The sequence below is a fragment of the Neodiprion fabricii genome, chromosome 5 (assembly GCF_021155785.1).
Source record: "Neodiprion fabricii isolate iyNeoFabr1 chromosome 5, iyNeoFabr1.1, whole genome shotgun sequence".
NCBI lineage: Eukaryota > Metazoa > Arthropoda > Insecta > Hymenoptera > Diprionidae > Neodiprion > Neodiprion fabricii.
Genome location: NC_060243.1, coordinates 19,886,820 through 19,909,203, shown reverse-complemented (window position 1 = coordinate 19,909,203; position 22,384 = coordinate 19,886,820). Strand labels below are relative to the sequence as shown.

The following is a 22,384-nucleotide window of genomic DNA, read 5'->3' as shown; positions in this document are numbered from 1 at the left end:
ATCTATGCAACAGCCGTTGAGAAAACGTTGACGTGAGTGCGTCTTGGGGTCATTAAAACCCCTTGTGTGACCACCAAAGAACTGTTTCGTGAAAATAGTTTTTATTTTTTGTTTTTTCAACACCGGAGCAGCTAAAAGAAACGCGAGTGGTAATATGATGACCGGTTTTTTTCGTAACAAGTATTTCACACGCACTTACTGCGATATTTATAATCAGATGGCTTACAATTTACGAAGTCGCATGTTTCGAGACACCTTACTTCGTGATGTGCCTTCGAAAAATTGACCGCAATAAGAAATAGCAATGCCTATACGCTAACCTATCCCTGTACTGCTCAAAAAATGATTAATACAAGAATATATAATAAAATAATTAAAGTTTCTCATAATTTTTCGTTTTTACTTACTCCAAAATAAACCCACTTCAGATCTCAGAATAAATACCGTTTTTAGGTCGCCCACCATACAGCTATTTTTTCCTTACGAGTATCACATTTCAAAAGTATCTCCCATAAAGTTAATTAAAAAATATTGAAAAACGCAAAAGTTATGAATTTCTTAGTGATAAAAAGAATGTTTCATACTTTTACACATTTCAGATTTTTTTCACCACTTCATGATTAAATTTTGCATGTAACAACGATTGATTCCTAATCTACAATGTCCAAAGTATATCCCTGAAATTCTATGAGTCGATTGAGACGATGCTGTTCATGCGACAGCTATTTAAAAACGATTGTGGTCATACCGACCCTTTTTGACCACGATGTTACATGGAGGAATTGTTACTGCGGATGGCTAGGCACTATTGCATATGTAATCATATTATCCAGATAATATCAACGAAATGCTTGGGGCACTCAACTACGATAGGTATGCGCCTGTCGTAGAAAGAGAGGGCATGTAGTGTTATTACGTCGTTCTCTCTCTGCCCAAGATGATTATGTGAAAATTGATTTCTACCCTACCACACGAGAAAATTGACAATAATTTTACGTCAGGTAAAAGCGAACAAAAAACCTTGTGAGATTCCGCGCCATGAGTGACCCAGATTTTTTCGAATCTTATCGTGCCTCTGTTGTGTTTCGGTGACGAAGCATCCCCCCATAATATAATCAGCCACATTGACCGTGCATGGACGGCTGCGATATCTCGTTGCGATATTTAAGGTTAGGTTATCTGAAACTGGAGACCATCAATGAACTACAATCGTTGTATACTCAGGGCATTCTTCGGCCTGGTTACCTTGTTTTTCTACTGCGAGTACGCCGTTCACTATCTCGTAATTTTTCAAGTGAGTATAACCAGGTATCCAGATATTAACGATTCGGCATGTCAGTGCCCGAATGTTATTGGCCAAGATTTTAATTCTCATTATTTTTCTTTCATCGGCATTTGAAGAAACGTAATGTTTGTAACACATTGCTTCTTCGATAATCATTTAACGGACAAATAAGCAATTGTCCTAACGGGATGTAGAGGCGAACACTGAAATATGGTAATACTGGAACGCTCGCCGTAACGCGGCGTTGCCCGAGAAAGATGGAAAATTGGGAGGAATCTGTCTTTCTTAGATACTCGTTTTTTGTTGGCAATGAAAGAGATAGAGTTGGGAGGACATCTCTTGTACTAATGGAGCATATTTCTATCCTTATTCAACCTTTGGGGATATACGCGATAGTGGGGATTAAACTAGAGACACGTCTTTTGTATTACTATATTTCAGTGGTCATGAAGGAAATAGAAAGATTACCGGACGAAGTGATAACACTGATAAAACAGAAAAAGAAACTCCCCTTTCATTCATAATTTACCTCAGAAACTATCTTTTCGCTCAACCCAAGTCTCTACTGAACTAATCTTGAAAGTTGTTCCACTCATTTGTTTTGAGGAGCTTGCTTGTCTTTCATATTATTAAAACAAAAGAAAATCATGAACTCCATAATGTTGCTATTTTATTTTATGAACTCGCTTTTAATTCAACTCATTTGTTTTCAGAAAATAGCTATATTTTTCAAAATGTAAGAAAAACGAGAAATCTAATGTATTGTGAAATTTACTTTCTTACTTCTCTTGTCCTTTCCTAACTAAAAATAGGAGCAAGTGCTACTCATCTCTTTTCTTTTTTTAAGTGATAAGAATATAATACTAAACTCACGACCATTCACAAAATTGAAAAATCATGAATCCTTATCTTACTCTTATACTTGCATTTTACTTCAAACAACTCATCTTTTACTCATTTACTTTAAGACTAACTTCCACCTAGTTCGTATTTTTTTGTTTGTAATGAAAACAAGCATTTACATTCAGTAAATTATACTCACTCGGTTTTTAAGAAACATGCTGCTATCTTCTTTTTTAAATAAAAGAGAAACTTATTTTTACTCATTGATACTGAGGAAACTCCAATTTTGCTCATACCTTTTCCCAAAAATCAAAGAACATTGCTCACATTGACTCGCTTTGAAGAGTCTGTTTTAGCTCAGATTTCTTTTTTACTTTACAGAAAAACTATTGAAAAAATGAACTCGAGCAAACTCAATTTCTGGATTTATTTTTAGAAACCTGCAGTCACCATTCATAAGTTTTTTCTCATTTGCTAAATATGAATGAAAAGGCTAACATTTCGCAGTTTGGAGACTTTGTTTAGCGCTCATATTTTTTCCTCAAAAATAAAAATCTTGCTTGTTTGAACGTCAATTTTTCACTCAAATTGTTTTCTAATTTTTGTCTTATTTTAAGTGTGGGTGGCCAGATCTGGACGCCCAAAAAGCAGATCCAGCTATTCTGCTGAACAATGCAGAAGAGCGGCCTGTGAAAGTGATGTTTTTATCCGATACTCACTTGTTGGGATCCAGAAACGGTCACTGGTTCGACAAGTTAAAAAGGTTGGTGCTTAAATTATCATTCAGATTCCTCCATCAAAGAAAATATCTTTGCAAAATTTTTAAAACAATATCACACTTCTGAGATTTTCCCTCTGGCAAATATGGAATGTGCAAAAACATGAAACAAGCACAAAAGAAATGTAATTGGTCAAATTTCACTTCATCTGCACAATTATTTGAAACCATATACAAGTCCCTGTATTTTGACACCTGATTTTCGACGAAGAATCTCAAAATAAAAGATTTAAAAATACTAATGAAATTAATAAACTTATATTTATCCTGAATTGATAGTAATAATCCTAATAAGAATTTCAGCCAAGTGCCAAATTCAAATATGTTGAAATTTTTTTCCAAAACAACGACAATAAAATCACTGAACTATCAAATCCGCATAAATCTAAGGGGTTGGGCACTAAAGCAATCATTGTGTCACTCCTTACTTTAGTCATCTTGAAATCACTGTAATCACATCATAAAAATTTTTGCAATCTAACAAATAATTTTTTTAATTGTAATTAATAGCACTCATATCGAAGTCAATGTGATTACAGTCAAAAAAATAATAATAAAGATTGGCGGACACCCATCACGCCAAGTTCGCTAAAAAAAAATTTGAACATGCGCGAGCCGACGCACAATTTTTTACCGCACTAAGACGCCTCTGGCCTTCCCAGGAAGTAAGAGAGGAAATAAAACTCCGGATTAAAATGTGAGAGCAGATTTCAGCGCAGAGTTCGTAATACCGATGTTGGCCATTCGTTGCATCCGTATTCTTTGGTCGTTGAAATATTACGATTATGAGGTGCTGACCAGGTGTTGACAGCTGCCTGGTTTACATATTTAGAAAGAATCGGTACTACTAACTCTGCATCAATAACGGGCATAATTTTAGCTGGCACATAGGCTTGAGTTCTCTACTACTCTTTTACTTCCTGGGCCCTGGCGGCGAGAATATTATCACATATACCTCTTCTCTCACGTTGAAATCTGACATTTGGAAAGTTTTGCACGGTTCTAGATTTTACGAGCTTTCATTTAAGCCCTGTATCAATACAATCGATGCAGGGAGAGCCAAAATATACCAGTTTCAATATTTCCAACAGCGTCTTTTATTGTTACATCGTTTTTGTATACATTTGCTTGATGTTTCATTTGTAATGCGAGTGTGTTTATTTCTTTGTTCATGTCTGTTATTATCGTTGCCATGTCTTACATTCATTACTGATTCATGTTGTACTATCGATGTGGTTTATTCTTTCCACATGAGCATTTACATACATGCTTGTGTATGGCAAGTGTATGCTTGATATTTTGAATCTCTCATATATTTTTGTTGGTCCTTCAGTGTAGTCTGATTGTGTTTTTATTTCCCTCTCTCACTTATAATTCTTCTCTGTGTGGCTGATTTTGGTTTTTCATCCTCTTCGCGTCTATTTATTCATGATTGTATTGCAATAATTTGTTGCTTGCTGAATTATCCATCTCATAATGTTTTTTGTTAGATAAATCTATGGATTTGTTACGTACACGTTCAGATATTTGATCATACATTCTTCCTGCCATGTTTGAGATTTCTGTGTTCCCTCGCTCATATTCTGTATTCATGCTGTATTGTTCTTTGTACGACTTTACAGGGATTCCTTTTGAGTCGCATCCTGATGTTTGTTAGGTATGTATTTGCTGCTCAATAGAGCTGGTCATTCGAACAGTCTCGTGATTTGTGCACTCTTATCCAAGGATGATATTTTGCATCGTTTCGAATGGTTCGTCCTCTTTGTCATATGCACTTCCCTGTACCGTTATTCTGTATTCTATCGTTAGTGCGTAGTATAATTGTTGCATTATTTTTATTCCAGCCATCGGTCTTGTATTCACAATCGCTGTGATTGCCTTTCTTATCGTCTCTGTCGTATTCTGTATGCGCTGTGTCCATTTCATTTTCTCATCAAAGATTACACGAAGGTATTTCATGCATAGTGTGTTTTATATCTCTTTCTTTGACTCTTTCATCTTTAGCTTTGACTGTTGATTGAGTAATAAATGGTAAAACTTCGAATGATAAAATTGCAAAGTTTTGACTTCGATAGCAATTCAAAAATACATTGGGCAGAATAATTATGGTAATCCCTTTTCTTTGTTTCTTTACAGGGAATGGCAAATGTACAGAGCATTTCAGACAGCGATGACTATTCACAAGCCGGAATTGGTTTTCATACTAGGTTTGTAAGAAGACAATTTGTAAATTGACGGAAAGTTTTAATTTCATATGTGAAATGCAAGAAAGAGTGATAAAAATGGGAAATAAATTTCAGGGGACATATTTGACGAGGGACTTTGGTGCAGCAGTGCCGAATTTGATCGTTACGTCGCTAGATTCAATTCCCTATTCTACATTCCGCAAAATACACAGCTATATGTCGTTGCTGGGAACCACGACATGGGCTTTCATTACAGTACGTTGAATTTGAGTGGCGCAGTATTTGAACTATCAGTCATGGCATGGCTTCGATTTGATTGCATTTTTCAATTTTATTTTGCTTCAGTTTGCCTATAAAAATATTACTCCTTATCGAGGAGGTTGATTAGTTAAAAATCAGTATCCATTTCTTATTAATATTATTACACAATAGTTTCTTGTAACAAAATCGACAAAAAGTGTCAATTTTTGGGCAACTGACATCCTTAAAGTTAGAGCAGTTTATTTTCTTGTCTTCTCTTCTTACAAATTCCAATTTATAGCTATAATATGGGTTTGCAAAGAACATCCTTATATTTTATAAGTTTTTTCAAAAAAGAAGCTAATAAAAATTACAGTAGTCTCAAAGACATTTAACACTTTTTAATCAAGTATATATAAAGCTAATATTGTAAAAATTTTATAATATAGAAATCATCCCTTACTTAAATCAAAGGTTCGTTAACGCGATGAACGCGCCGAGTGTTAAGCGAGTTAGTGTGAGGGGAAATCATTTCGTTCTAATGAACAGTATGGCGTTGGAAGGAGACGGATGCTTCCTTTGCAAGCCTACAGAAATGGCGCTAAACAGAATTGCCAGTAAGTTTGTTTGATTTTTTGTCGGTAACCGCAAGTTTCAACTTGCGTTGCAGTTAAAATTAAGATCAAAGAAATGTGAAACTCATCCCTTTTCTCTTTCGCTTTCAGAGCAATTAAAATGCACAAAAGGTATCGGAAGCAGCTGCAAAAGTAAAGACATTCTGAAGCAGTACAGCAAGCCGATACTTTTGCAGGTGAGATTTACAAAACCACGTTTACAATCGGGTTTTTGGTTTCTTTATTTTTTTTTCTTTTTTTTTTTGACGTAAAAATTGAAAGAAGGGGCAAAATTATTAATAAACGCCTTTAACCAGAGGTTTTGCAAGTTTTGTGCAAAAGGGATAACAGATTCGTTATGTTTTTCTTTTTCTTTTCGTTTCAATTTGCTTCGTCGTGAAAGATCATATTTTTTTGTTTATTAGAGCCAAAAGAAAATTTTCTGGCTATTTTTCGGGAGCCAAATGCTTTTTGAAGTTTCATATTCAAAGGAGCGAATAAATAATCTTTACATCAAATGTATTTTCAGCACTATCCTATGTACCGTGAATCTGATGAAATTTGCCACGAGGTTGACGAAGCTCCAGCCAATATAAAGAGCGAAAAATTTCGGGAACGTTGGGAATGCCTGTCGAAAGAAGCGTCTGAACAAGTTCGTAAGGCATTATATTTTTCGTGATGCTCGTTCACAAAAATTGAAGAAAGAAGAAAAAATCACCAATGTTGCGTGATTGAACTTCAAGGAGGTTGTTTTGGTTAAATATTCATACGTTGTAAAGAATTTTATAACAACATAATCTTATGTTGATTATTTATCAATTCATTATATTTAGTAATAAAATTAACAAAAATGTATCGATTTTTAACCAAACAACTTTCTCAAGGTGATAATAATGAAAACATCGGCAGAAAAAACGCTGATATTTAGTCGACGAGTAATTATCACATCAGATTTCACGCTTGATGATTTAATGAACCTAAACAGAGCTGATCGATTGTTTCTTTGTCAGCTTTTAGACATAATGGAACCGAGACTTATAGTCAATGGTCACACGCATCATGGCTGCAGGCGAATTCACCGAGAAAATATCCTCGAATTCACCGTTCCGTCTTTCAGTTGGCGCAACAAAAACAATCCGTCGTTTTTACTCGTAAGTATTTAAATAATAACTGCAAAGCTGCAATGACATAGTAAAAAATTTTCTTATCGTACCGAGGTATGAAAAAAAGTAGAACTAACATCAAACCATATTTTTCGTTGTTTTTTTTTTTTTTCAGGGTGTATTCACGCCGAACAATTACTCGGTATCAAAGTGTTACATGCCTGTCGAAACGACGGTCACAGGAATATATATAATCGGTTCTATTCTAGTATTCCTTTACCTCTTGCTCAAAGCTAGAAGAGGATTTAATTACCGTCGTCTGGTGAAACTTCATCCGTAAAACGAATTCATGTAACTGCACGTACGAAATCACAAACACACACATATCATATGCTAGACTGACTTACCCGCCGTTCACATTCTTACCCCAGTTATGGTATGTTTTGTTTTCTTTTTCGTATTAAAAAATCGATCATATCAAATGGATTTGAATGAAATGTATGATATATATGAAGACGATACTAATAAACAGCAACAGAGATGTACATATTGCAAGCTCAATATTATCGTTACTATTATTATTATTACGATTATCATTATTTATCCTAATGATAGTGATAATTAAGAGGAAACTCTTTTGTGGTCTGAATATACATTTTTATTTTTTACTCTTTCCTCGACGACGTTGATGATTAACGATCGAAATCAATCGACGTAACGATTGTCTCAGAATCTTATAATAACTTCCATTTCTACCTATTATATATAAAATTTTTATTTCTTTTCCTGTTTTTTTTTTTGTTTTTTTTTTCTCCTTTTTTTATATACAACCGAGACAGCTTCTAGCGTCGTTTTCAGTCGTCACGTTCAATGTACGCTTCGTCATTTTTTCATTTCCATATGACATTCAGATTTTTATTTCTTCAGCTATTTAAATGTTGTTTTCTTTTCTCTTTATTTCCTTTTCTTTCCATCGCTCACCTTGAAAACAAAAGAGTGACGATATTGATCCTGGTCAACATTATTTTAAATACTACATACCTCCTGTATATTAATGAAAATCATACGAAATTAATTTTTTTTCTTGTCATTATTATTACTATTATTTAGAGGGGTAATAAGTAAATTCGACGAGATTCGATTTGGACAAAATGCTTTCCGCAGCCTTGTCATTGACTAAACGTCGAAAGTGTTGTCATCACTGTGAAAAAATTCTAGATGCAGGATGATTTAGCGATTTCATATTAGATATTTTGAAAATCAATATCCGGTGAATTTCACACCACAGTCCTGAAATTTTGTAATTCTGCGTATTTTTTTGTATTTGTTTTTTTTTTTTGCTTCGAACGCAAAGATATACAATATACATATTATATCGTGAGAAGAATTTATTTAAGATCCAACGAACTCGTCTGGGGTTTTTACTGGTTTGTTTATTTTTCCTCTCAGTTCTTGTCTTTCTGGTTTTTCTTTTTTTTTTCTTTAACGTTTGTCTTAATATTATAATATTATTACTATTATTTTTATCACTGACTAGTCTATCTTCACGGCAGCGTAAATTTTCCCAATAAACGCGTAAGCCGCGAAGAATCCGATGGTTCCGGTCAAAAGCCAGAATGTCAGTACCATCAGACCTGTGTAACTGAAGTACATCAACGTTGGCACTAATTCGGTTATTTCCAACTTTGTCACAAAGTAGAATATCGAGTAAGCCAATACATATATGGCTGATCCGCCACTCACTATAAAACTTCTCCACCACCATCTGTAGTCCTGAAAATAAATAAAAATCATTGTAACAATAATTTTTTTATCGGTCCGATTTGTCGGTATTTACTTGATGGGTTTACTCTATGTTCTAAGTCCATAAATTAGCACACCCACATCCAAAATATTTTAAGCTGTAATTGCTCTTTAATTGCTATTTTTTTTTAACTCCTTCTGCCGAAATTTGTGTTCCTGTTAGCTTTCAGCAAAGTTGGCAGCACCACAGCAATAAATGAAGAACTGGTACTGATAAAAAAAAAGACAACGCCATATTTTTTTTTACCATCTCCATACCAAGGATGGATTTTTCAGGCTCGTCGATGACCTAAAAAATCGCCCTCGCGGCATCTGTGTGTGGTCAATTCCAAGGACCGAAATACAGGTCAGGCTGTCATATGACGATACTCGATTTTCGGTTGGTCATCTCTTTTCTCGTAAAACAAATTAGGATCGTTGGATTACTTGAGCAAATAAAAGGCTAAAAATATGGTGTTGTCTTTTTTTTCTATCGACACTAGTTCTCCATTAAACACTGTGATGTTGCTAACTTATTGAAAAGCTGGCAACATCAGAAATTTCGGATGAAGGAATTGAGCAAAAAAGTTACGAATGAAGCATAAGAATAGCAATTAAATTTGAAACAAAAAAAAAGATGTATACTTTGACAATGGATGTACTAACTCAATGAACTTCTTTGTTATTGGTCTTTTTGTTATGTTGTTATACTGATTGAAAACTTGTCGATATTGTCTCCATTCTTTTCCAACATAATAAATCGATTTACTTACTTCTCCGCAAAGTTGGAAATAGACCATAACAATGGATATTTGCGAGCAGGATATGACGAGTATGCAGAAGACGAGAAAGAGAAAACCAAATAGGTAGTAAAACTGGTTTTCCCACAGCGCTGTCAGGATGAAAAACAGCTCAATGAAAACTGCCCCAAACGGCAGAATCCCAGCCATCAGTGTACTGGAAAGTGAAGAGAAAAGAAGCACTGGTTAGGTTTTTATCAAGGGTCACCTACACTAGTTTCTTTTTGCAATCCATGTATACTAGGGTGTTTCAGAAAAAAATGATGTCATAATCGCTAACTTTCGTCCCTTATCACACAACATACTATACCATAAGCAGTCTAATTGTTTCTCGATACATCAAATCGATCAGGAATTTTTTAATAACGATCGAACTATTGCCAAAAAGTTTGCTCTAAGCAGCTACAGCTGAATACATATTCTACAGATTTTGACTTTATTTATTTCACAGCGAGACGGCCGTTGGGGTTATATTTTATAAACTATTTGTTATTAATTAGAAAGATAATTTATCAATCCTGGCTGACGGGAGTGCACTTCCCAACATTGGGGCAATCATTTTACAAAAGATATGAAATCGAATCGATGTTCCAAGAAAAAATAGGATCGTTTCTCACAAACACTTTTACATCGGTCAGAAGAGAAATCGGCGAGAAATTTTATATTCAAACTTCATTATAAATGGATGAAAAAACGAATACCAACCATAGAATTGGATTCATGTACCACAACTGATCAGGAACCTGTCTGGGAATCTGATTCGTCCTAACGGGATGAGCAAAGGGCTGTTTTCTATATCCGAAGAAGTAACCGAGGTAAACGAGAGGCAGAGAAATGCCAAACCAGAGGCAAAGCAGGGACAACATAGTGGTGAAAGGAACAGCGCCTGAACTCTTCTTTCCCCAAATGAAGAAATTCAGGAAGAAACAAGTGGTGAAAACTATCCCCGGATAAAGCATGGCGGTCTGAAAAGTGAAAATTTTAAATTATTTATTGCACAGATGGCGACGAGGAAAAGGTTAACAAATATTGAAACAACCGAGAAAGAGAATCACTCACCAGTAACGCAGCCTTCTTCCATTCTCTGCCTCGCATCGTTTTGTAGAGACGCGCCGAAAAGTAACCGGCGACAAGCCCGGAGAACACGTAAAGGAATATAGCGCAGGTGCCAAGGGCTCCTCTACTCGCAGGTGACAACATACCCAGCATTGCAAAAACTATGAAGAATTGTCGTGAATAATTGGAATCAACAGTTTAAAAAGAAAAAAACGAAAAAGTCATCCGAATAATATGGACAAACTATTATAGAATTAACTGATAAAAATACCATCCAAAGAAACCCAAACAGATCTGAAAGCCCTAGAAATTGGATGAATAAACCGGATAACAGGTTGAAATAGTGAAAAAAAAAAAAAATGTGAAAACGGTCTAGAAGACTGAAAACTAATAATCGGCAAGTGTCTAAAACTTACTTTAAATAGTTTGCTGCAAATTTTGAAATGATATTATGAGAGAATTTTCCTATGCCATCTTGATTCATTGAACTTTGGATGCTACTCCAAAACCTTTTTTCTCTGTATCTACGTCTCTATTATACAAATAAACTGAAAGAATGACTTACATATAGTGATAAGCGCCATGAAGAAAATCTGAATTCCACTACCAATGACAGCAGCGAAGAGTCGAGAGTTTGTCGGTGGTCGAAAAACGTCGCCGTGAACAAGTTTCCACCCAGTTTCTTCTATCGCTTCATCAAGACCGCTTAAACTGTCACTTTCGCCTGCGTTATACTTTGCTATGTCCCGTCTGAGTGTTCTCACCATTATCATAGTCAGTATTCCTGGAATAAATAAGATTTCGATATTTTCGCTATCGCTCATGTGTTTACAAAATTAAAATCGTCAAAAAAAATGGTGAAAACTACACTGTATTGGCTGAGAAAATTTGGAATGGTAAATTTCGATTCTAGGGAGAAAGATGTAGGTACTATCTATCCAAGAATACTGTTTTCAAATTCGAAGCAAATCGAATGAGAAATTGTTTTGTCTACTTGCTTTGTCAATCGATTCTGATGAAAAAAAAAAAAAACAACCAAAGCCCGATCGATATACTTTGACATGAAACAAACCCCGATTAAATTGAATTGGTTGTAGGTACATAAATTCCCGAAATTCACCCAGTTTTTCAGACAATCGCAAATTTCGTGGAGGAACGACAAATGTTTACCACAACGTCGATTTAACGGAAACAGTAATTAGCAAAGACTCAATTTCTTACCAGATAGAAAGAAGACCACAACCAACGAGTTTATTATAGAGAACCAGTGGATCTGGACGTCGCTCATGCCAAGATACACGTCCCATCTGCTCGCCCAACTGACAGCGGACTCTTTCCACACGACAGAGTAGAAAAATTGGAGTTTGGTGCCTTCGGGGTTGATGAAAAGTGGCTTGGGATTATCAGGGATGATGCATTCATTCTTGTCAGTAAATTCGATCTGATTGGTATCAACAGAACTTGCCTCCACTTCAAAACCAACAACTCTGTACTGGTTTCTGTTTGAAAAAAAAAGGAACGATTCATAAATCTGACTTACATTTTTACCCACAAGTTTCGAATTTGATTATAATTTGATTTTCGACTTAAAAGTGTTTTGTTACAAGATACTAGCTGGAATTAGTAACATTTGAAATATTTTTCAATAAAGATCAACTTACTCTCCGTGTTTGTGATAGCTGAGAATCAGCTTCAGGTAATTGTTGATGTACGCTTGGCCATTTTTAATTCCACCTAATCTGTATCCGGGTTGTACTGTGAAGTCGTTGGTCTCTGGATGTTGCTGTTTAGTTGCCGCAGGCAGATTGTCTATCAGTCTGAAATCAGGAAGGGCAACAGAATGAAGAGAAACGTTGACATAAAATTCTTGAGAAAATGATTTCATAGATTTTTCAACACGGATCACTGGAATGGTCATAAAATGTACTCACAGATGTACATAGTACTCGTGCTGAATTCGCTCTATTGCTAGCTCAGATTTTTCCTTGCTCCAAGTCATCTTTTCATTCGGCGTGTGACACAGAAGTCGACAATGAACAGGAACATTCATCTCAACTTCGTAAGGTGTGTTGACAATTCTTTGAACAAAGAAAAGGGCTTTTGAATTGGGTATGAAAAAAAAAAATACAGGAAAGATGAAGATTTTTAGTAGCAAAGATGCTGTTGAAACTTGAAAATAACCAATAGTACAAGCAAAAACCAAAAACTGCTCTTTTCTGAACAGAAAAATACTTGCGTGGGTTTGAAAAGCTAATATTTGGTTCGATAAACGCTTGATCGCAATTTTGTCAGAATATTAAATGGAATAATAAAATGACATTGATTGCTATGAATTAATTGATAAATTAAATACAATCCCTGGCTTGTTGCCTGATTTCTATATTCTAGTAAAGGATTTTTCCAGCAGAGTTTGGATATATCATGCATAAGTCATTTACAGAAGCAGAACGCCTCTCAGGGTAATAATATATCATGTCACCTGTCGCCCCTGAGTATCTCGCCCAAGTTTTCGGACTTATAGATGAGAGCGCCGCCTTTTGGATTGCAGAAGTCCAACGAATAGTAGCCGTATGGCAACTGAGTTCTGGTACTCGTCATTTTGACAGCCTTGACGTCGATTTTCTGACCAGCCGTGAACTCCACCGGTGCAACTCCTGGTACATAAAAAGCATCTGCTTGGAGAAGCAAGACGAAAAGCCAGATCGACCACCATTTTAACCTTTTCTGAAAACACAAAAAAAGTGAAAACGAATCGAAGCATGTTACAAGATTCGGTGACGCGGATGAAATTGAGCGTCATGGGATCACAATTTTGGATTATTGGATCTAGATAAAGTTGGTGCAATATTTACTAATAAAAAGGTGTGAAGCGTTGAATTGACAAAAAGTGCCAAGTTGTCTCTAAATGTTTGCACAGCTTTTATTCATTAGCTGTGTTAGTCAGTCTAGTGGCTGATAGCTTGCGTTACCAGAAGTGCGTGAAATACGTGGAAAAAATAAGCTTAGAGGAAGAGAGATCGAAACGCGGTTTGAACCGTCGACGATGACGTGACGTGGGATTTTGGACGATGAATGATGTTTGGGGTGTAAGAACCGCTAATGTTTGAGAAAGGAGGCGATGAGGACGTGTAAGAAACGCTTAAACCGCGAGGAGATGAAGAAGATTCGACGGAAATTCGAGAATCCGGGTATCAGAAAGAAATTGAGCGCTCGAATATCGCTGCACATGTTCAGCGTTAAGATGCATCGTTGTTGAATATTTTCATTATTTTACTCACCATTATTTGACGTTAGTGTTTGGCCAAAGGCGCGCCACGCCGACCCTACCTGACTTTTAATCGCGATACCCCACTCGTTCACACGTCAAAATTGCAGCAGAACCATAACAGTCGTCTGAACGTAGCCGCTATTCGACTTTCGATGCTAGACTGGCGAGATTGATGGAATAAATATTTGACGAATCTTTTAACGCGCCTTGCGCCATCTTTCGGCAATTTATCGTAATAACGATTAAAATTGCAGTCAACCCAGGGAATATTTCCTGTAGCATCAGCGACATCAGACCGTGCACGAGGGTGATCGGCAGCGCCCAATAAATGCGATATCGTCTGGTGGTTGTCTACTATCAGATATTGTTCTTAGACAGAAGTTTAGTACAAGATTCAACCGCACTGAGCGCACTTCTTTCCTGCTGAAAACACAAAATGGTGTGGTTATTCGTCTATATAATCATACCAACATAATAATTCTTCCACCATGCCTTACAAGCATATCACCAGAGATTACTATAAATATCTCGGCTTGGATAATTTTGAGCACTAGTAGCTAACTTCGGGTCACACTTAATTATAAAATGAATGCCGCAGCTATGTTCTTTGATGACTTGAAAAGTAGCGAAAAATAGTTTCACATATTTTCTACTTCTTCCGAAATAAGATATAAAAGGTCGACGTGGGTGCGAAATAAACGGAACTAGATCAGTCTTCATCTTGACTAGACTTTTTGACGCCATACGGTTGGCCAATTTGTAACGGGATTCGCAATCCCAGCGTGAAGAGGGGGGGGGGAGGGGGGGGAGAAAAAAGACGAAATATATCCCTCGAAAAAGGAAAATATCGTCCCACGTGGGGGGCTTTAATTACAAGTTTTGTTCGATTAGATATGTGTTTGTTGAGTTTATTTTGATTGAATAACAATGGTGCAGGTAAGAGGACCGTGTTGACTGTATAAATAGTATCAGAACAATCATTAAATAACGATAAAAGAACCGATGCATATTCGTTCATTTTTCACTTTTTCTTTTTACCCTTACAACGTCGTAAAGTATTTCGCGGTGGTATAGTTGGCATCCATGTGCCGGTGATTGTGTTTGTGTTTTTCTCTGCGCTGTGCGCTGCGCGTACCTGAATTTTTTTCCCTCATGTTTCTTTTATCTTTCATTTCGCTCTTTCTTTATCGTTAGCGCGTTGCCTCGTTTCTTTCTCCATCTCGCTTCCTCGATCATCTCCGGCACCCTCGGTTCTTCGTTGACTGCAATTCGTCCCGAATCACTCTCTTTTCTCGGTTGCCGGGTATCTACTCTGTCATCCACAGTAGCCATCCATTATAGTAAATACAGATACACATTATACGCAGGAAGATGGCAGATTATTTCAATTTTATAATACTTTGCGAAGGGTTGTTTCTGTGAAACGAAAGAAAAGTAACAAACAAAAAGAAAGAAGAAAACATAACACGAAAACCCAATAATATTGTTATCATTATTATACATATATCTGCTGCTTTTTAACTGCGACTGCGATAACGAGCTGAAAAAGTATACATACGTAAATAATCGAATATTGCTACAAGTACTACGAAACGAACTAGGTTATTTTCTTTTTTATCGTTTTTTTTTTTTTTTATTTAATTTTTGTTAGTACCAATTTCTTACACGCCCACAATCAATGTTAACTAGATCTCAATCTGTATTATAATTGTTATAAATAATATTCTTGTGTTCTCACAAAGTAATGCTAATGCATGCATGCGTGTGTGTTTTAAAGTACGGAATATTATTATTATTACACTGCATTAATCAGAGAAGCTGAATTGCTTTTATATTGTATCCCACAACTCAAATTTCTCATTTTACACTTGGTATACAAGCTTAGATAATTTTTGTTATTGTACTTGTAATGCACATGTTTTGTTGTTGTGTCATAGTTTTATAAGGTATATGGGAAAAGAAAAAGAATCATTTTTCTTTTTTGTTTCTGTCTTCACATATTCTGTCATTGAGCTAATTGTTCCATGCTTTCCCATCCTCATTCCTAAAATCTCCCAACTCTCATAATTTCCAAGTATTTTCCACAATCGAACATAGTTTTCTTTTTTCGAAGAAACGGTGCTTTGTGTCTTTCCCTCATTCAATTGTAGTTAGCGACACAAATTTCTATTTAGATATTAAAAGTGATTTGAATTTTTATCTATCAAAAAGTTCAATTATTACCGTTAAAATAAAATCTGAGAAAAGTTGAATATTGGTTTTTGATACTGAAAAATCTGCTGTAGCACGATCTTAGTTATCAATTTATTTTGAAATTTTTCCAAAGTAAGTAGGTTCTTGATACACGTTTACATTTTTCCCTCCCCTAATCTGACTGTATGAAAACGATATAAAAGCCCAATCTGTTGAATTTCCAAGCCAAGAAATTAAGACATAATTCTCTTATAATCATCAGGCAATCGATGAAATGGAGCAGTGTGATTTGCCACAGGCGTTCCGTCTTTTAGGCGAAATGAACGCCAATGTAACACAGGTGAATCAGCTTGTGGACAACATGCTGGCAAGGGTAAAAAGTGGAGAAATATCGACGGACAAGGGTCTAAGTTTCCTGGAGATGAAGTATCACATGCTTCTCTCCTATCTCATAAACCTGACCTATGTCGTCCTGAGGAAATGCTCGGGAGAAAAGATCGAGGGCGATCCATCAATAGACCGTCTCGTTGAGATAAGGACCGTCCTTGAGAAAATTCGACCCATTGATCATAAACTTAAGTACCAGATAGACAAGCTCGTTAAAACTGCTGTGACTGGTGCTGCCAGCGGAGATGATCCAGCCAACTTCAGGGCAAATCCTGACGCTCTCGTTGGAAAAATTGAGGCCTCCGATTTGGACCCGGATAGCGAAGACGGCGAGGAAAAGGAGATCACTAAAACTCAAATCAAGAAGTCCGGCATTTATGTACCGCCCAGATTGGCTGCCGTTCATTACGGTAAGAAATAGGAAAAACAACTCTGATTTTTCTTCGATATTTCTATTCCTTTTTTTCGCCATCTTATCTCAAGTGACATCTAACGTCTTCTTTCCGCAGACAAAAACATTTCGAAAGTACTAATCTTAATTCTGGCTGTTTAGATGGAGATGAAACAAATACAGAGAGGCAGCGTAAAGCAGATATAAGAGCAAAAAGGCGTGCTGTGTCAGGAGCGGTTCTTAGAGAGCTGAGAGAGGAATATCTGGACGCGCCTGCAGAGGACTCGCAGAACCTTGGAGAGAAGCAGGCAAGTCTTGGGTTCGAGAACAAGCGTAAAATGGAGTACGAGGAGAACTACATGACTCGTCTTCCCGTCACTAAACAAGAGAGACACCGTCGTCGGCAGGTTACTACGCTTGGAAGTTTGGGTGACGAGATCACTTCCTTCGGTGGACCTTCGTCCGTTGTAAAGACCGGAAAGAAGAGGAAAGTCCCCAAAGGAAAAGCCAAAAAAAGTAATTATCTCTGCGCTAATTTATTGAATTTTTGAAGGTAGACAATATTTCTCTCTCTCTGTCTGTCTGTCTGAATTTCGCAAGCATAAGAAAATCGTCGTTCGATCTTTGAGATTAAATTTGTACATTTCTTTTTTCCAGGTTTCAAAAAAAAAAAGCATTAATTTGAAAACCTTGAAAGAAACACGCGCGCGCACGCACACACACACACATACACACACACCCACACACACACACAACACGCACACACAAAACAAGCAAGCCAAACCCACAAAGCCGAGGATCATACAGCGGTAACTATTGAAATAAACATAAAGTAAACATTTTAAATGAAAGAAGAAGAAAAACGTAACAGTAATAATAATAATAATTAATAATAATGAAAATAAAATAAACTATACATGAAATTTACTCAGATAATCCAACGAGTTGAATAAAATGCGCACTGGTTAATTAATAGTTTATCATTGTAAAGAAAAAAGAAAATCGATGAAATATCCGTATTTCACTGAAAATGACCCAACGAGATACTCAAATCTACAATTTAATCACTTATTATTTATACGTGATCAAATTAATTAATATCGATAACGTCGTGTATTCGTACATATATATATACTATATATGTATATATTTTAAAGTGTTTCTTAATTTGGTCGTATTGAAATTTCTTCGCGTTTACCCACCAAAAGTAATCAATATATATAGAAACAATCTGGCTAAGTCCCCAAATTTGTTCAATAACTGTAACACGCCCCGCCAAGCTATCGAATTTTTTTTTATCGAAAAATGGATGCGTTTGAAAATTTGTCAAGAAAACTGGTTATTACTTTAAAACTATATATTTTAACAAATGAAGACAGTTCTCCACTGATAGCGTGATAAATATTAGATCTAAGAAAATTTTATAAGAGATCTTTTTTGTAGAGCATTAAATTCCCTACAGAATAGTCATATGTAATAGAATTTTTTTTTAAGAATATGTTGTTTCAAAGTAATTAATAGTTTCATGTATTTTTTCATATAACAAATTTGACTGCTTGGCGAGGCGTGTTGGAGTTATCGGTAAATTCAGGAATTTAGCCAGTTTTTTCTGTATATGTTGATTAGATTTGGGGGGCGAGCACGAAGAAATTCCGACATGACCAAAATAAGAACCACCCTCGTATACATATATATAATATGTGTATACCTCTGTTTTTATTTTGGTATGGTTTTTTAATTTATTATTATTATTATCGATTACTTATTATTTAAGTAATTAATTAATGTAGTAATGTCATTAATAATATTACTATCGGTTCTAATTGTTAAGAAAGTGATTCTGAAAGAGGGATAAGGAGGGAAAATGAGAAGGAGAATGAAAGATGAACAGAGAGAGAAGGCTAAAATCTTTGATTGTAATTTTTTATTTGCTGACATTTTTGCCAAATCTTATTTTCCACGTATTTTTTCTTGTCCTAGATTTTTTTTTTTTTTTTAATCCGTAATTACAATACATCGAACAATAACGAATCGAATAATTCTGTCACTATATGACATTAACTATAAATTAACAAAAAGAAAAAAAAAAACATGATTGAATAACAAATATTAAAGCTTTCTCTCTCAGACAGAATGGGAAAAAGAGAACGAAACAATTCATAAATTGCAAAAAAAGAAGAAAAAGTATATGTAAACGTATACTGACTCCATTTGATCGTTAATCGATCGATTTTTTACGCAGGAGGTGGACCAACAACATTAAACCAGCTAAATATTAGTTGAGTACTTATGATATTTTACAGAGATCTAAATTGTCGTTGATAAAAATCATGCAATATGAACCCAAACAATGCCAACAAAAATACAACGGATGTTAAAATTTTATTTAATGCAATATCAAAGTCTCTAAAAGAAAACTCGAGGAATTTTTTTCCTCTCGCTGTTTAATTTCTTCGTTGTGTGCTTTTTTTGCCACCCTAGATTGATCAAATTCCTTTGAGCATACAGATCTCAGCTATATAGCGTTAAAAGATCGAATACTGTTTTCATCTAACATCAATTTTTTATCTCGTTGATTAGCAATTAAATATATTTTGTTCGCATTTTTCCAAGCAAAGAAAAAAAAAAATATGTTGAAGTTTTTGGCGATATTTGTCTAATTAATTATTGTGTTTTTATTTAGGTATTTATTACTATTATTATTATTATTATTATTATTATTATGTATATTCTTATCGTTAAGTTTTTTCGTTCTCGCGGTGTACAATTATTATTATCATTAGTTATAATTATACATAATTATTGTGTTAACGTGTTTGTTGCGAGTTTTTTCTAATATCACTATTATATTTTTTTGATCTCTTTTCTTATTCGTTGCTACAATTGTAGTAAGAGAGGATGTCAATATGTTTGGAAAGGAGCAAAAAAAAAAAAAAAAAAAATCTACAGAAAGTAACAATGTCTACTCGGAGAAAGCAAGAAAAAAGAGAAGGAGTCTCTCGATTGATTCTTTCCTTTCAAGTATCGACTTGATTTCTAAATCATATAGTATTATGGTATTTATATTATAAAGAAGAAATGAAAAAAAAGGAGAAAAGTAAGGAAAAAAAAATCATTAATTAATTAAAAGTAATGTGTATGTGACAAAATTCAAAATTGATGTTAACGTGTCCGAAGAAGTACTACTTAGGTTTAATAATAATTATGGCCGTTGAGTTTAAATTTCTGAATCACTGGGGTGAATGGAAAAGCCAATTACGACGTCTAACAGCTGAAAAAAAACGAATAGTATGATTTTAAATAACCGAGATGCTGATACCTGCTCACCGTTTGTTCCAAATGGCTAATTAATTGGAGCTCAAACCGTATGTTGAATAACCAATTGATATCATGGAGAAAATATGTCAATACTAATCTCAGTTTTTGTAGGACACGTTTTTGGTCGATAAACGTTTAGGTAAGTTTTTTATCATTTTCTTTTTGTTTCGTTTTGGACGAATTAATAGTCAATTTGCGTCATATTGGTGAGCGGTATAGAATGAAAACAAAAATAATTATTGCGTAACTAGTTTCGTAATTTAAAATCATTACTGTCAATATATACATGTATATATGTATATATACATATAGAAATGTGTATATGATCGCTGACCCGGTACTCGCTCATCAACCATCCATAGAAATTATATTTTTTACAGAAGTGTTCAATTGCTGAGTCGCGTTCCGGGGATAGTTGAAAAAATTAGACGGCGTTGGTTGGTTTTTTGCTTTTAATTTTTCAAAAACACTCCTCCCTATCTTCAAATCTGTGAAAACAAGGTGAAAAAGTTAAATAAATAAAGAACAAGATGAATAAAATTAAAGTGAAGTAAAATAAAAAGTAAATAAAGAATTACATGAATAAATTGAAGAAGAAAAAAAATGTGATAACCGATGAATTATTCATGAGTATAAAAAACATGAAGAGAGAAAATGAAGAAAAAAAATAACAGTTTGATGGGGAAAAAGTAAAAAACAACCAAGAAAGAAAAGAATACGAGGAAGATTTTAAAAATAATACTATAACTAAATAATAATAATAATGATAAAACTAATGATATAATGATACTTAACAAAATAGCGCATTTGCCTTTGCATTATTTACAAATGCTTGGTAAAACTTGTATGAAACAGAAAATGTTCGGTATCACTGTTCCTTGCTGTATTTCGGGAGAGAAGGACAAGCGACAAAATTGATTTCTTCTTCTCTCTGAGGAAATCGGTTGTAGATTTTCCACAACATTTTTATCGCATCGCTCTCTCCTGACTCGCATTTGAGGACATTCGAATGTTTTTGGGCACAAGAAATGTACGTAGCAAAGTGAAGGAAAAGCAAAAGCAAAACACACATATCCGCACACAATAGAATCAAAAAATGATATTATTATTATTATTATTTAATCGACTACCTCAAGTCAATAGAAAAGAGGAAAGAAAACAAAAAGAACATTGTCATGTTTACATCGAGATAAAAAATCAATCCTTTGGTTTAATGGTTGTTTGTTTGTAGTTTGTTTTTTTTTTGTCTTCACTGTACACGTTTCTGTGTTATTTTACAAAGATTTTATTTCCCCTTCACTAAACTTGCACTTACTATAAATCCATAAATGCTGTCGATGCAATTGAGTCAATTTTAGCATGAAATAATATTATTTCCGATGTAAACATAATCAATGTAAGTATATATTACGCTAATGTGCAAAACACAAGGAAATAACAAATATTGTTTTCTTTCTTCTCTGAAGCCTGTTTAAGTTACGTATCAATCGCTCCCGATCTTGAAGCAAACATTGTGCTAACGTACAAATTTTTCGATTATACATGTGTGAAAAACAAAAACATTGAAAGAAAGTTGAAATTACCTTCTGTTGCAGAAAGCGAGATCTTTTATAATAAAATATGTCACAATACTGACGACGAAGATGAGAACAGAGAGAATTAATGAATACAGCGTATACATTGTATTAATTTTATCGATAAATACACTATACAGTCCTTCTGAGAAGAAGAAGAACAAGAATAATGAAAGGGAGATGATAGTAATAATTTTTTAGACTGATATAAAAAATACTAATAATGATAAATAATGATGATGATGATGATGATGATGGTTATACGATGATAATGATAATAATTTATTCATTTACGTAATCAATCGAGTACCTTTAGTACAGGGAAGAGAGAGGAAGAATGAAAAGACGGAGGAAAGCTGTTGCAAAATGTAGGGAGATTGTGTTTTGGAGCGTTGTGTTAACACAACGTTATATTGGTTCCTGGATTATGTTTCTACTACACAAAACGAGTGCCTTTTTCATCTATATTCTATCTCGCATTATCTAACCTATAATTATAGTTGATAATATTATACATACATTATAACATATACATACATAACATACATATTAATAATTATTGAAGG

At 34.7% G+C, this 22,384-nt stretch overlaps 3 protein-coding genes across 17 annotated transcripts; 2 read left to right on the top strand and 1 right to left on the bottom strand.

The window, feature by feature from the left end:
- On the top strand, positions 1-7,610 carry LOC124182386 (metallophosphoesterase 1). Of its 8 annotated transcripts, XM_046569578.1 has the most exons (12): positions 1-149; positions 600-873; positions 1,002-1,294; positions 2,746-2,891; positions 4,529-4,563; positions 5,043-5,113; positions 5,207-5,347; positions 5,782-5,949; positions 6,058-6,143; positions 6,476-6,598; positions 6,957-7,097; positions 7,225-7,610. In XM_046569578.1, the coding sequence occupies exons 3-12, from the start codon at positions 1,135-1,137 to the stop codon at positions 7,387-7,389; spliced, it is 1,236 nt and encodes a 411-aa protein (XP_046425534.1). In that variant the 5' UTR covers positions 1-149; positions 600-873; positions 1,002-1,134; the 3' UTR covers positions 7,390-7,610. The 8 variants fall into 8 exon arrangements, 5 of the variants coding, with proteins under 5 accessions (XP_046425534.1, XP_046425533.1, XP_046425535.1 ...); XR_006870758.1 differs by lacking the exons at positions 1-149; positions 600-873; positions 7,225-7,610 and adding an exon at positions 6,831-6,881 and having other exon boundaries at positions 942-1,294; positions 6,476-6,692; positions 6,957-7,095; XM_046569577.1 differs by lacking the exons at positions 1-149; positions 600-873 and having other exon boundaries at positions 942-1,294.
- A 196-nt stretch (positions 7,611-7,806) lies between these two features.
- Positions 7,807-14,127, bottom strand: LOC124182383 (transmembrane 9 superfamily member 4). Of its 2 annotated transcripts, XM_046569567.1 has the most exons (11): positions 13,966-14,127; positions 13,167-13,411; positions 12,619-12,765; positions 12,349-12,504; positions 11,909-12,186; positions 11,253-11,471; positions 10,691-10,848; positions 10,337-10,596; positions 9,605-9,788; positions 8,584-8,822; positions 7,807-8,030 (listed from the first exon to the last, which is right to left on the bottom strand). In XM_046569567.1, coding segments are annotated over exons 1-11 (1,890 nt in total). In that variant the 5' UTR covers positions 13,969-14,127; the 3' UTR covers positions 7,807-8,029. The 2 variants fall into 2 exon arrangements, with proteins under 2 accessions (XP_046425523.1, XP_046425522.1); XM_046569566.1 differs by having other exon boundaries at positions 7,807-8,822.
- Positions 14,128-14,759: 632 nt separating this feature from the next.
- On the top strand, positions 14,760-19,177 carry LOC124182388 (neuroguidin). Of its 7 annotated transcripts, none has more exons than XM_046569583.1 (4): positions 14,760-14,891; positions 16,411-16,945; positions 17,089-17,442; positions 17,584-19,177. In XM_046569583.1, exons 1-4 carry the CDS (start codon positions 14,883-14,885, stop codon positions 17,604-17,606), a joined length of 921 nt encoding a protein of 306 aa, XP_046425539.1. In that variant the 5' UTR covers positions 14,760-14,882; the 3' UTR covers positions 17,607-19,177. The 7 variants fall into 7 exon arrangements, with proteins under 7 accessions (XP_046425539.1, XP_046425543.1, XP_046425542.1 ...); XM_046569587.1 differs by lacking the exon at positions 14,760-14,891 and adding an exon at positions 15,118-15,295; XM_046569586.1 differs by lacking the exon at positions 14,760-14,891 and adding an exon at positions 15,118-15,503.
- Positions 19,178-22,384: the final 3,207 nt, after the last annotated feature.

Coding starts and splice junctions, on each gene's coding strand:
- LOC124182388 (XM_046569583.1), top strand. Junction 16,946..17,088: donor ATTGGCTGCCGTTCATTACG/GTAAGAAATAGG, acceptor CTGGCTGTTTAG/ATGGAGATGAAACAAATACA. Junction 17,443..17,583: donor CAAAGGAAAAGCCAAAAAAA/GTAATTATCTCT, acceptor TCTTTTTTCCAG/GTTTCAAAAAAAAAAAGCAT.
- LOC124182383 (XM_046569566.1), bottom strand. Junction 10,849..11,252: donor CATGGCGCTTATCACTATAT/GTAAGTCATTCT, acceptor AATTCTTCATAG/TTTTTGCAATGCTGGGTATG. Junction 9,789..10,336: donor TACATGAATCCAATTCTATG/GTTGGTATTCGT, acceptor TTCACTTTCCAG/TACACTGATGGCTGGGATTC.
- LOC124182386 (XM_046569578.1), top strand. CDS start 1,135: ATGGACGGCTGCGATATCTCGTTGCGATATTTAAGGTTAGGTTATCTG. Junction 1,295..2,745: donor ACTATCTCGTAATTTTTCAA/GTGAGTATAACC, acceptor TCTTATTTTAAG/TGTGGGTGGCCAGATCTGGA. Junction 5,114..5,206: donor GGAATTGGTTTTCATACTAG/GTTTGTAAGAAG, acceptor AATAAATTTCAG/GGGACATATTTGACGAGGGA.